This window comes from Alexandromys fortis, unplaced genomic scaffold, assembly GCF_014885135.2.
Source record: "Alexandromys fortis isolate MF-2015 unplaced genomic scaffold, M_Fortis_MF-2015_v1.1 scaffold_187, whole genome shotgun sequence".
Classification (NCBI taxonomy): domain Eukaryota; kingdom Metazoa; phylum Chordata; class Mammalia; order Rodentia; family Cricetidae; genus Alexandromys; species Alexandromys fortis.
Window position 1 is genome coordinate 634544 of NW_026068088.1, and position 13527 is coordinate 648070.

The following is a 13527-nucleotide window of genomic DNA, read 5'->3' on the forward strand; positions in this document are numbered from 1 at the left end:
TCGTTCTGTTTCCTGGCTTCTGCCAGGGGCCAAGATCCCTCTCAACCCTCAGACGGGTCTTCAGGAAAAGAACCAGGTTCCCTGTTTGCCAGGGACCTCACCAACCAAAGGCCTACCTCTTTGATTTAATTGTCCTGGGGCGATCTGCTCTCAGTGTTGTGCTGGTCCCTGCTGCCTGCGTTGCCTGCCACTGTGTCAGTACCCGCCTGTCCGGCCTGCACCAGCTGTGTCGCCTGCTGTGTGTCCGGAACTCTACTTTTGAGTATTATCACAATTACTCTGTTCATTAGCATTATTTCTTCATAAGAATATCTATTATCAAGAACACTTTAATAGTATTCATTTTTCTACAAACAATTTTTACTGAGCTCGATTTCTCACTTGCTTTGAAAAATGTATGATGAGTCTTTTGAACTGCATTTGCAATTCATAACTTTCAATGTATTGGCCAAAAAAATTGTAAAACATTTTTTTCACAACTATATTAAGAAAATAGAATTTTTTCATACAGAAGGATTATTTGATTATGTAAACATGTGATGATACAGATAAAACAGAAAATTATGTATTTTCTAGGTATTCTTATCTTTTAGTGCTCTTATTTTATAATTTCCAAAATTGAATGAAATTTAAATTGTTTTGTATAATATTTTTAAAGCACATATAAGTGATACCTATCTATCCATCCATCTATCTATCTATCTATCTATCTATCTATCTATCTATCTATCTATCTATCTATCATCTATCTATCTCCTTAGTGAGTTAGGCAAAACATAAGAAGTGCCACTGAAAATGAATTACACATTATTATTAGCATTTTACTAACTGAATGGTTTATAATTGAATCACATTATTTTTGTGAATCTTTTCACAACTAAAAAAATAAATCAACTGTATACTTTGTGTCAGTAGTTACAGTTGTTTTACTTCCTTAATGGATATCTTCTTCATATGACTTGGATAATTGCAGCAATATAAATTTAACCATTAGACTAATCTGAATATACTTACATTCTGTTCTACCTTTGCAATGTTTTTTGCACTTTTGGAATACTCTTTAACTTAGAACTAATATCAGGAGAAGTGCCTTATATTCACTGGCATTGAAGAAAGCTAACAAGATAAGTAATCACAGAGAAAGGAGCTTATGTAAACATTCACGTACAGTCAGTATTAACAATGATAAAATAAAATTGGCAAAAAACAAGTATGTCAGATTATGAAATTTAAAAAAAAAATCACGTTTCCTTGAGGAAATTTTGGGAAAATTTTAATTAAAAACATTTCTGCCAGAACTCAGAAACAATCCTATTTATTACATTAAGTGAGGAATATTTTTTCAAAAAAAAGTACTTAGTCTTATGTTTACACTTTGCTGATTAGTCAACCATTTAAAAATAAGCACATGGAGAAAGGTATTATAGCAGAAATTTTATAGTTTATAAATGAAAGTATACAATTTACTTAGCTTTATTATGACTCCAGTGTTTGGAAAAACTGGAACATTGCTTGTATATCATGAACATATTTGATAGAAATCTTTTCCATCTGAGAAATATTTTCCCTTTCTGCCATAATTTTACATGTGTATAATAAAAGGACTTTTTATACATATCGTAGGAGAAATGAAAGACTTGAAACTAAAGAGAGAAAAATTATGTAGACTGACTTCTATTAACATCATTGAGTAGTTTAGATAGTAATTTTGGTATGATCATAGAAAATTGTAAGTATAAACAATTATTTTGAATAAACCTTGTTTTATCTTCAAGATGCATGTGGTAAGAACAGTTTTGGTTAATATAGCTCTCTTCTTCAAATAATACAGTGAAAGCAATGAATTTAAACAATAAAAATGAGAACTAGAGTGAAAGTACCATTTTAAGGGTCTTCTATATACCATTCAATATTTTTTTTTTATTTATTTGATGTAGGATCTTTGTATGTAGCATAGACCTGGGTGTTCTCGAACTTCATTTCCACTCTACCCCAGCCCAAAAGTTCCATAAAATTCTATGATTTGAATTTAGAAACTCTCAAACCTCAAACTTTTCCAGATAACATAAAATGTATAAAATGTCAAGGGACAGTTTGAGATGACTCAGTGGATTATGTGCCTATGGTATACATATAAGAAACCAAGTTTAGAGTCCAAATCATATTTAAGAAACTCTACAATGGCACTTGCTTGTTAAAACAGAATTGAGAGAGGGAAAAGAGACAGGCAGATCTCCAAAGCTCTTTGGCCAGTCAGTCTGTCTAACTAAATGGATACTATCCAGGTTTTTAGGGATATGTTCTTTCATAAAATAAAAGTGGAGAACAATAGAGGAAAGACACCTGATTTTAACATCTGGTTTCCACATGAACAGCCACAAACAAGCATGGACACCACAAAATGTAGGTGCAAATATCCACACTAGCAATATTGTGAAATATACATATGCAGAATATTGGAATATTTGGATAGTTACCATTCATGAACTGATGCATGCTATATATAAGACATTAGACTAAGCTTGAAATAAGATTACCAAACATTGTTTCTGTGTATCAGTATCTTAGCATATAAACTATAGCCAGATAGCATGATTTATAATGAGTCTTACAACACAACCATCTGATTTTGGTAACATGTTATTTTTCTTGCTCTAGACTGATTCCAGGACATCAACTATTGAAATCTGCAGTGAGATATAACTTTTTAGGAATAACATAATTGCATTCCTTTCCCAAAATATTTCAATAATTTATGATATAAAATTTTACCACGCTAATTAATTTTGTAATTTGTATTTCTTCACAAAGTCAAGCAAAACAAAACAACCTTAAAAATAAAGTCCCACATAACAACGAGATTTTTATTAGTTTTAAATTGGCAACTATAAATTTAAAGATAAATTAAAATTTCTGGAAGAAGAAATGCATTAATGTAGTTATTCATATTGCTTTTGTTTACTTGCTACAGATATTAATAACTGTGATGTAATGGAATGATGCCTTTGTGTAATACTGGTGGGTGGTATATTATTTGTGAAATATGGAATTACCTGTCCTTTGTGATTACTGAAGACTTTAAACATCATCTCTTGAAGTTTGGAAGTGAAGGTAAAGTATTCATTAAAGTTACCCTCTGAAATATATCCAGAGTAAGAAAAATTTTTAATGAAAATTAAAGCAAAACCACAACAAAATGAAAGAAATCTATAGACCAAGGTATTCAAAACATGCATTATCGTTGTGACTGAAAAAAACAATTATTACCTGTGGTATTTTAAAGATTTGTATGATGTAAATAATGTCTTAATTTTTACATTGATCATAACCATATTTTCCAGTAATTTAGTTATTAAAAGAATTTTTTGCAGTTAACATGATTCATCTCATACATATCCATTTAAAATGAAGGAAATTTTATAAAAATTGTAAAATTCTTTGTACTCCCTATTTTGGTGTTTCTGTTATTAAGAAACAGAATTCCATTCATATGACAATAGAAACAAAGATTCAGAGATAACATTTTAAAATGATTATATATGAAATTTAAAAATCTCTAGGAAAAAATTTGTGACACCATAATAACATTTGAATGAATTTTTTTGATTAGCTATTTTTTTTCAAAATAATTGGATATCTCAAATGCAGTATACCCTATGTTTTATTTGAGAAAGAATGACAGAATATGTTTTTATTTATTATTCTTTAAGATCTTTATGTCTTGCTAATACTACTAACAGAATTAAAACAAAAACACAAAACCCCTTATTATATCTTCATATAAAATGGGAGCATAAAGGAACATATACCCATCATATAATATCTTATTTAAAAATGTTCTTTCAAATTCTAAATCATGATTATGTGGATATTATTCTTATATATGTACATTAATATTAGTGTGTTATATGAAGTGTTCCTTTTTTGGTGATATTTAGAAGAAGCTATTGCTATATCTAGGGTTTCATGTTAATACAGTTCTCAAGTATTTAATATTAGGAAATAGTTTATATTATGATGATATTAAATTAATTGAACACTTATACTATCTGGTTGTTTAAAATTTATGTAGTTGATTATAATGACTGGAAGAACAATGATTTGATTAGTAATTTAAAATGTCATGTGCATTATAATATATCTACATATAAATTTTTGTTGATAATATATAAAAGTAAAACTTAACTTTACACATGCTGTTTACATGAAACTGCTTTTCATGAGACCTATTGCTTCTTCTTGATTAATGAGCTATCCAATTCAAATTATTCCATAGACCGTAAAAGTCTAGTCAATCTAATATACCCCTAAAGTCAAAATTATACAGGAATAAGATATATTATATATGGGCACATTTCTAAAATAAGCTGTCTATTTAATTTATTTTAAATAAGAAAGCCTAATTAAGTGAATCAAAAGTTTAAACATAAAGTAAAGAAAACCAGCTCACAAATTACAGTCAGAAAGACCCTAAATAACAATGAGGACCCTAAGAAAGACATACATAGATCTAATCTACATGGGATGTAGAAAAAGACAAGAATTCCTGAGTAAATTGGGAGCATGAGGACCTTAGGAGAAGGTTGAAGGGGAAGGCAGAGGCAGGGACGGAAACAGAGAAAAATGGAGAGCTCAATAAAAATCAGTAAAAAAGTTCAAATGTTCTATGATATACTACTGTGACTTATGAGAATTTTGTATGCAATTATTGTATAAATATACTTTAAGTTGTGTTGTGATTAGCAGTGTTTTCTTCATTTTTTTCTACACTGAGTTTTAAGGGCAAGTACTTTATTTTTGTTTTATTTTGTTGGCTCTTTTATGATTTTATTTGACCTTATCTCTTAGGGCTTTTTTTTTTTCTATAAAAAAAGGTGAAAAGACTCAAATTTTATTTGAGATTATCTCTTAGTTTTTTTTTTCTATAAAAAAGGTGACTATCCTAAGATAGTCAATGCTTGTTTTCTTAAACGATTTCTCAATGGCTTTTCAGTGTTGTCATTGCACATGATTAAAAAATGACTTTATATTTTTGGTTGTGAGCCTAGCCTTTAATGGCTGAGCTGGACCTGGATAGAAGTGGGAGGACCTTAGACTTCCTGCAGGGCAGGGAATCTGGACTGCTCTTCAGTCTCCAGAGGGAGAGGGAATGGAGTGAAGGGAGGGGGAGAGGAGTGTTAAGAGGGGGAGGGGAGTAGGGGGAGGGGATGATGTGTGGGAGGGGGAGGAGAGAAATGGGAAATGGGGAGGAGGCGGAAATTTTTTTCAACAACAAAAAATAAACAAACAAAAAATGACTATTTTTAAAGGCATAACTATCTCTTAGAACACTACTTCTCTGAGAAAAGAATGTCTAAATTGATTTTTTCCTAGATCCTTTAGCTATTAGAAAGATAGGAAATGTTAAAGACTAATGGTTATAAGAAAAATAAACTTTAAACTTACTGTATAAATAATAGGTAGATTATTTGAGTTGAAGTATGAGTTTTTTTTTCCACTATAAACAATAAAAGAACTATTTTGATTGAAATCTACTTTGAATATAACAAAACTAAATTTTACTTTTATTTTCTGAAGTAAGGTATTCAAGCAATTATATTTCTAATATTATCATTTTTCCATTTGAAATATATAAATTATATATTCAGGTAAATTTCCAGTATTTATGTTTTCTATTGTCCCTGTTAGTGACCCTTACCACATTGTAAATGAAAGTGGGTGCACTTTAGAAACTTTTAAATTTCAATTTATTCAACCACTCTTTTGAATAATGTCTACTAGTATTTTAATTAAAGCAGAAAATACTCCTGCCAAACTTTCTGTTTAAACATTTACACACATTCCCATTAGACACTCACATTCAAGTTGCACTAGACACTCCCACTCAAGTCACATTAGACATTCCCACTCAAGTCACATTCACATTAGATATTCTCACCCATTCCCATTAGACATTCCAATACTTGTCACATTTTGCAAACACTTATTGCCTTATTTATGTAAAGTATCTGTCCTTGATTTCATCAAGTTGTGTTTCATATTAAATATTGTAATTGTTTAAGTTTCAACAATATTCAAAGGTACTATAATAACAAAGTTGTATAAATGTTCATGTTTTTAAAGAGTATTACTGTCAGTTTTTTTTCTTTTTTATGAACTATGGATATCTGGATATGACATTTGTGATTCAACGTGGTATTTATAATTATTGAGCTTTTAAATGCATTTGTAGCCATAGGCTTTTAATTTTATTTTCTGTGTAATGCATATTTGTTTTAGAAAAATGTAGAATTTAGATATGAATAATTTAATTGTCTTTATTTTATACTATATCAGGAAAATTATTATCATTTACTTAGAATTCTAGTTTGAAAGTTTAATTAGTTTAGGAAGCAGTTATTTTACAGGTATAAGATCATTCTCTGTGAAACTTTGGCAGCACATGTCCTAAAATTACAATGATAGAGAGAACATTAACTTGCCCATATGCAAGGATGACACATAATTAATCCTTTTATTTTATATTATTAATTATATATATATGTTTTTGCAACAAAATATTCTCTTATTTATTTTTCTATGTGTATAATCAAAATGAATACCTGATAATATAATATACAATCATGATAAATACCTCCTCCATGAAACTAACTATACCAACTCTTGAAGAAAAATCTCTCAGTTAAAAAGAAAACCATGTAAATTTTTTTTAAAAATTTTCTTTAGTGTCAAACTTTTCTTGAGGACACGAAGCCTTATATGGCAGCAAACACAGAGAGCTGTCTCCGAGAAGAGTCACATATACTAAACTCACAAACTGGAAAAATAAAACCTGTTAAAACTGGTTTATTTTAGTATAAAATGCACTTGACTTAATTCCTTCAATTCTAGCCAGAACATTTCCTCTCTGAAGAAAAAATATATGGAAAGTCCAACTATAATCAAAAGGCTAAAAGGTGAGAATACAGATGAAAATTTGGATAATGAAATGACATCACCATCACTTTGTAAAGATGGTCTTGACAAAGAGACACCTTGACTGTCATTATTTTCAGGTCTCCTTCACTCTCCAGACTGTACAAGTGTAGGTCACATCTCTATTTGCCTCCTTAACTCTCCTTTCATATGTCCTAGAAGTTGTTAACCCATCTTTAATGGATTCATATGATTTTTGTTTATAAAAATATGTCTTAACATATTTCATTGAGTTGCTATCAAATCTTGCAGGCCTGGGAAGGACTCTCTGCCTCTTTGACAATTTCATGCTTATCTATACTCTGTTTATTGACGTTAAAATATAACTCTCAGAGCAGGTAGGGCAATTAGAATTTCTTCATCTCAAATTTCCTTGGAGAGGCCCTTCAGTATGACAATGTCATAACAACAATTAGATAATAAAAACAATTAACAGAGAAAAGACTGTTTACCCAGAGGACTTGGCTGAATAGCAAGTCAAACTCTGTCAATGTCAAGAGAAGCATAATTGCTCTTGGGTCTTATCTGGGTCCACACAACTCTCCTGATTCCACAAAAGATATCAGTTGACTCTACCTTCAATAGACACCCAACCCAGATAGGGGCATGTTCACAAAGAGAGTCTTAAAGCCTTTGCTTTTGCTGCCTGGGTTTCCAAATCAAGTGTCCTTGTTCAGCTACAGAACTGCTTCACTAACACAGTAAGTTAGTTCATAGAAATGTTGGCAAAGTAGCTGGGATCTAGTAATGGCTTATATGTGCCCTATCTTATTGTTTCTAGTCTTAATATCACAACCATAACCCAATCCATTCAAAGTGTATTCAGAGATTCACACTGGATGATCCTGACAGCTAAATTCAATCTTCCCAAGACTGGGATCATACAATGAGCCCCAGTTTTATAGCATTGCCTTTGGGGTTCCAAATAATCGATACTGACTTGTTGCCTTCTTGCTTTACAGATTCCTCCCAACTGGGATATACCAACCATTCTCACATCTGTGACTTCACAGCAAAACATTGACTTCTTGACTTACATTGTAATCAGCAGTGCTATGCTTACTGTGTGTTACAGTGTTCTTGTTTTGCAGGTAAGAATAGAGGTAGAGACAGGGTTAACCCTGAGATCTGATATTTTCCAAACCGATTTTATTGTTCCCAGCTGTCTGTGGTCAACGTAATAAAATTCCAAGATATGACAAGGACAAGAGGGTTTTTAATGTCTTAATGTTATTCAGAACTGTATGCATTACCGTAGCATTTAAGAGTGACATTTAGAGAATGAAAGAATGCACCATTAGGAATTATGGGTCTGTATACAAATGAATACAAATGCAAACAGAAAATGCCTTGGCCATTCCCTATTTCCTTCCCGAATCTATGGTTTATGGGTGAAAGCTTCATTGGCCACAAAAACCATTTTGGAAGGATCATTACCAATTGTATAAAAGTTTGACAGTCTAAACATATTAGGTGATTGTTGGCCATAACTTACAGAAAATGCAAGACTAAGTGGAGCAAAGCCGAGATGTGTGGATTATTGCAAGACCCTGAGTATCGACAACATATTTGAATCCAGGAATTTACTGTTGCCAGTTTAGTATGGCTCTGAAGGCACTTGAAACTCTACGCTGGAGGGAGTAGTCATTTGATGGGTCAAAGATTTTTGTTTTCTTTTGTAACAGATTTAGAATATTCCTTTTTCTTTGCTGCAAAACTCTACTATGCCTCCTTTGTCCACCCATGAAGCCACACTCTTGTCTACCTCACCTGAAGTAACTAGAAAGTGCTTTTATCTTTACTCTGGAACTATATCCCCCAGGCCCAGTAGAAATGCAAATTTGTTTTAAATTACCACAGGGATGGACAAGGGTGACCTCGGGAGACTGACTGTACAGCATAAGCCTGATACTTTAAAATGTGGAGTATCTAAGTGGACATTAATTACACCCCAGGATTCTTTAGCTTTACTTAATTTCTTGCATTCCAAATGGTTTGTTTAGTGTGGTGCACTGGTTATATTCCTTATGGAAAATAAAATCTTAAGATTGCAATCAAAAGCACATAAATCATAATGTCTATATTAATGGGGACTCGGGAGACGCGGCATGCTCACTATCATCTGCTGATTCCTGCCTTAGACCTGGCCCTTACATGTGGTCCTTAAATTAAGCTGAGGGTGGTAATCGTGATTTGAATTACTGCTGTAATTAATGATGAGATTAAGTTTCTAAAAACTTTAAAATGGCCTTATGAAGTTATTTTAGTATTATGCAAACAAAATGGACTTTGGGCACTCAGATCCACGGGGGGGAAAAGTAGCAATTTAAGTCATTTGTCAATATCTTGAGCGAACTCTGTGGTCGTTCTATGATATATTAATTGGGGCTTGTAAGTGGTGAAATAATCAAGTGAAACATAGGATATCAGAGTGCATGCATGAGAGCTGCTTAGAGAGCTTTAATACAAACATGGAATCTGGCGGAGTTGTGGGGGGATGTTTTCTTGAATGCTTAAACTTGCTCCTCCTGAAGCAATTCAGGGTGGTGAGTACTGTGAGATGATGGACCACACACTGATTTACTTCAGCACTAAATAAAAGATAGGCAACCTTCTAAAGTATGTACTGAAGAATTCCTACAGAGTGGCAAGACAGCAAGAGAAGATTAATTCTCCTCTCAACCTTTCACAAGCAACCCTTCTAATTTTGACAGCTGTGCACTGAGTTTTGGGGTGACAATTTTAACACCCTGGTTTCTTCAAGAGATAGAAGTGTCCTTACTTGAAAGTCACATTTTCAACAATTTCAAGAAAATATAAGAAGAGTGCTAATATTACTTTTGCAAATGTTTGAAAGTTGTTCTTGTTTCTTCCCTCCTTCTCAATAGATATTTCTTTGGTGTCATTCATCAAATTTCTAGGATTTTCTACACACAATTCAAGGCTAATAAGTGATATAAATGATTCCAAAGAACCAAAGTTCAGTTGCAATTCGTTTATGTCAGTTTATTTAACTTGAAACATCATTAGTGCAAGGACACCAGGCCCTATTATGATATAGAAAGCCTGTGACATAAGCCCTAAATTTAAATTTCTATTGGTATAATGTTTTATATTGGAGCATACTTAGCTTTCCAGATTGGACTCTTTCTATTTTAAGAACTTGAACATGGGTATAAAGTACAGAGTGTTCAGGCATCATACAGTAGAAAGGAAAACAAAAAAGGACTTTTTACTAAATAGAAACCATGCCAATGAATAGTCAAAAACCAGAAAATGACTCAAGATATAAAGAGTAGTCTAAACAGTTATAGAGAAAGAATTACACAGAGAGACTGAAACTGAGTTGGAGGTAAATTTTAAGGTTGTTATTGGACCACTGTAGCAGTTTGACTGCGTAATGACTTCCAGTTTTCCAGAGGACCTGGTCTTATGTCTGTTGCAAGTTTTCAAATACTTCCTGACTTCTGACTTCTGATCAAAACTTCATAGTGCCTGGAGAAACCCATGTACTCAGTCATTTTATTTGTGCATCTTGAAAGAAGCTGAACAAATATGAATGCATCGATGAAATCTTACCTGTTGGTATCGGATCTAAAATGGAGTTATTTTGAAGTCTGCGAAAGCCTAAGGTACCACAGTAATTAGAGAAGAGCTAACAGAGCAACACGCACACTTATACTACAAATATTAGTAGGGCAATCCCATTGTCTACAAGAGAAAAGTACTGGTAAATTGCAATTATCCACTCAATACATTTCTAGCTTTTCTGGGAGAACCATGACTAGGGCATAATAAGATTAGTTTGCAAGAACATTTTTGTTGATGTTATTATTTCTTTCATGTGTCCTTGGTATCAGCAGTACTGTTTATCATTCCCTGCCAGAGCATGTGAGAAGGGTTGTGTAAATTAGACGACAGGATGCTTACTCTGTCTGCTGGTTGTTGAAGTATTTATCAGTGTGCTAATTAGAGTCCTGTTTATGAGGCTGAGAGAGCTCATGGCCAATTTCTCACATAGCTCCTGTTGGTGGGCAGAGTTTACAGAAAGAATGGTTACATCTGCTGTGCCTGTTGCAGCTCAGCATTGATATTTTATTCATTTTATAGCTAGCAGCGGTTTTTTTCACACAGTATTTGTCGGAAACAGTGGATGCAGTACAAATACCAATGTAGCTCTCATATGTTTGCTCTATTACATCAAGTGGGAAACTTGAAAAAAAAAAAAAAGGAAAATCCTGAGTAATTTGAATATCTTTGCAAACCAAATCTGTAAACAAAAGTAGATGAGTTAAGTCAAAGAAACAGAAACATTCCTGATTGCTTCTACTTGATCACATGAAAGGTAGGACTAGGGATGTGAAGAGAATGATATCATCTCCAGAGGATGGTTGTAGGAACCCAAGGGATCCGGGGAGTAAGGGGAGTTAAATTTTCCACTGGTCCTTCAGTTCCCGCCATGCTTCTGCTCTGCTTTAGTATGTTAGTCAGGCAATCAGCCAAGAGCACATGCACTTATTCTGTTCAGCATAATTGCTAACTTCAGAATGAATACACTATTTTTTCTTCAGCACATCTATTTTTATGATTAAATCAAGATTCAAATCGGGAGTGATTGAGATCACACTTTGCTCACATTAAAGATGACTAGTTTTTCTTGTCTATTGGTGTGAGACTCATTAACTGTTGACAAATTTCACTCCTTTGTTTTAAAAATCAGATGATGTTGGCTGAGTTTTAAATTTTACAATGAAGAAACTCTATCCTGTCAATTACTTTAAGAAATATTGGACATTCTTCCTAATACTATCTGGTCCCTCTAATAGTATCTAGCCATCAACGTTATGATCTCGAAATCGCCCTCTGAAATACATCATTCATGTATTTCACAGTAAATTGTTGATTAAAGAAAGGATAAGGACTCAAGTCTTCTAAAGTAGATCTCACCATACCACCCGGCTGACAGACATGACAAACACTAGTTACTGATAATGCCCCCTTGGTGATGGTGAGCACCAGGCATTTTTACTTCAATCTGCAGTGTTCAACATCTCAAGAAAAGCAATTTGAAACTAAAGAGAATCAATAAATATTGAGGAAAAAGTATGACACAAACATGAAGAAAATAGTCACAAACAAAATGCCATTTTCATCTATTCTGAATGCCAAACTCATCCAGGTCAATACAGGGTCTTATCAATAGGTGGGGAAAAGGTCAAACTGTTATGGGTGTCCTTCATTACTGTTGCTGAGTGACAATGGGGTTTGTTAAAGATCCTATAAAACATTCCAGAAGAAAGATTTGAGTCTACCTTGACACACAGAATTTTGTTTTTCCCTCTGTCTTTACCTAAGATTTTTATCTTAGTACACTCTGGCTAAATATCAAAAGGATGTACAGGCTAAGAGAAGAACATTAAAAAGACAGGGGAGTATCAAAGCCAACCTCTGTTCCCCTTTGGATTTGGGGATACTTTTTAAAATCAAGCTGGCCTCTATCTGTTGTTCTTTTATCTCCTTAAAGTCAGTTTTAGCAAATTCATTACAGAGAAAGAGAGCGTTTCCTTTCCTGCATTGGTGTTGTCTTCATGAATGACGCAGCACAGAGCATTGTGAAGCATTGAGCAGGAATGACTGCTCAAACATTGCCTTCTCAGCCTCTCAAGATAAGCTGACAAGATAAAAGGAGAAAACATGGATGTGCTTTTACAAAGTAGAAAACGGAAGAGAATGAATCTGTGTCTCACCATCAAGGCTTCAGGAAGATGAAGAGAATGGCAGAACCAAATAAGGATAGAAATGAGAGAGATGGGTACGACAGGGAAACTTCCTCAGTCAATATTTAGCTACTTCCACAAAAGTAGAAAAGCTACAGTACGTTTAGGTGAGGTGATGGTTCTAAAGGGCAGGAGAATGAAAGGTGGCAAGATATCAAGACAATATTAGAAGAAAAAGTTCTAAAGAAAGGGGGCATACCATGTTAATAGTGAGAGGGTATAAAAAGTCCTTTAGCAAAAAAGTAATGTAAAGCAGTAGCTCTAACGAGTTTTGCAGTGCTGTTTAAGATGGATTGGGATTCACAATGCCTAGAGCTACAAACGTCAATTAATTACTAGAGTTCTGGTACTACTCAATGAATGCTATAAATAACTAAAATTTTTATCAAACTAAAATCTGTAAAAATCATCTCAAACATTTTCTCATTTGACTAGAACCTGACATAATAAGACATAAATGTGCGCTGTAGGGGTAGCCTCAGCCAATCACCTTGCTTGCCTCAGGGCGGGGTCCCCTGAGGATATTTTTTTACTAATAAATATTGCCGGTGTGCTCTCCCCCCGCATCCCGCTTCTTTTCTGCTTTCCTGTTTTCTGCAGGAACCTCGGGTTCTGTAAGTCTTTTCCTAATTAAAGATAAATATTTTATTTAAAAAAAGGGGGAGGGAACTCACCAAGGCCAGCTGGCCCGGGTCTGAAAAAGCCTGGGTTAAAACCGGACTTGTTGAACATAGTGGACAATGAGGACTACTGAGAACTCAAGAACAATGGCAAT

At 33.5% G+C, this 13527-nt stretch overlaps 1 protein-coding gene across 1 annotated transcript in view; it reads left to right on the forward strand.

Moving 5' to 3' along the window:
- The window catches only part of Pcdh11x (protocadherin 11 X-linked), a 122957-nt gene extending 111806 nt beyond the window's left edge, over positions 1-11151 (forward strand). The window contains exons 4-5 of the mRNA XM_050122387.1: positions 7938-8066; positions 11086-11151. Coding sequence (XP_049978344.1) covers positions 7938-8066; positions 11086-11151 — 195 coding nt within the window. The remainder of the gene's footprint in view (positions 1-7937; positions 8067-11085) is intronic.
- The last annotated feature ends 2376 nt before the right edge of the window (positions 11152-13527 follow it).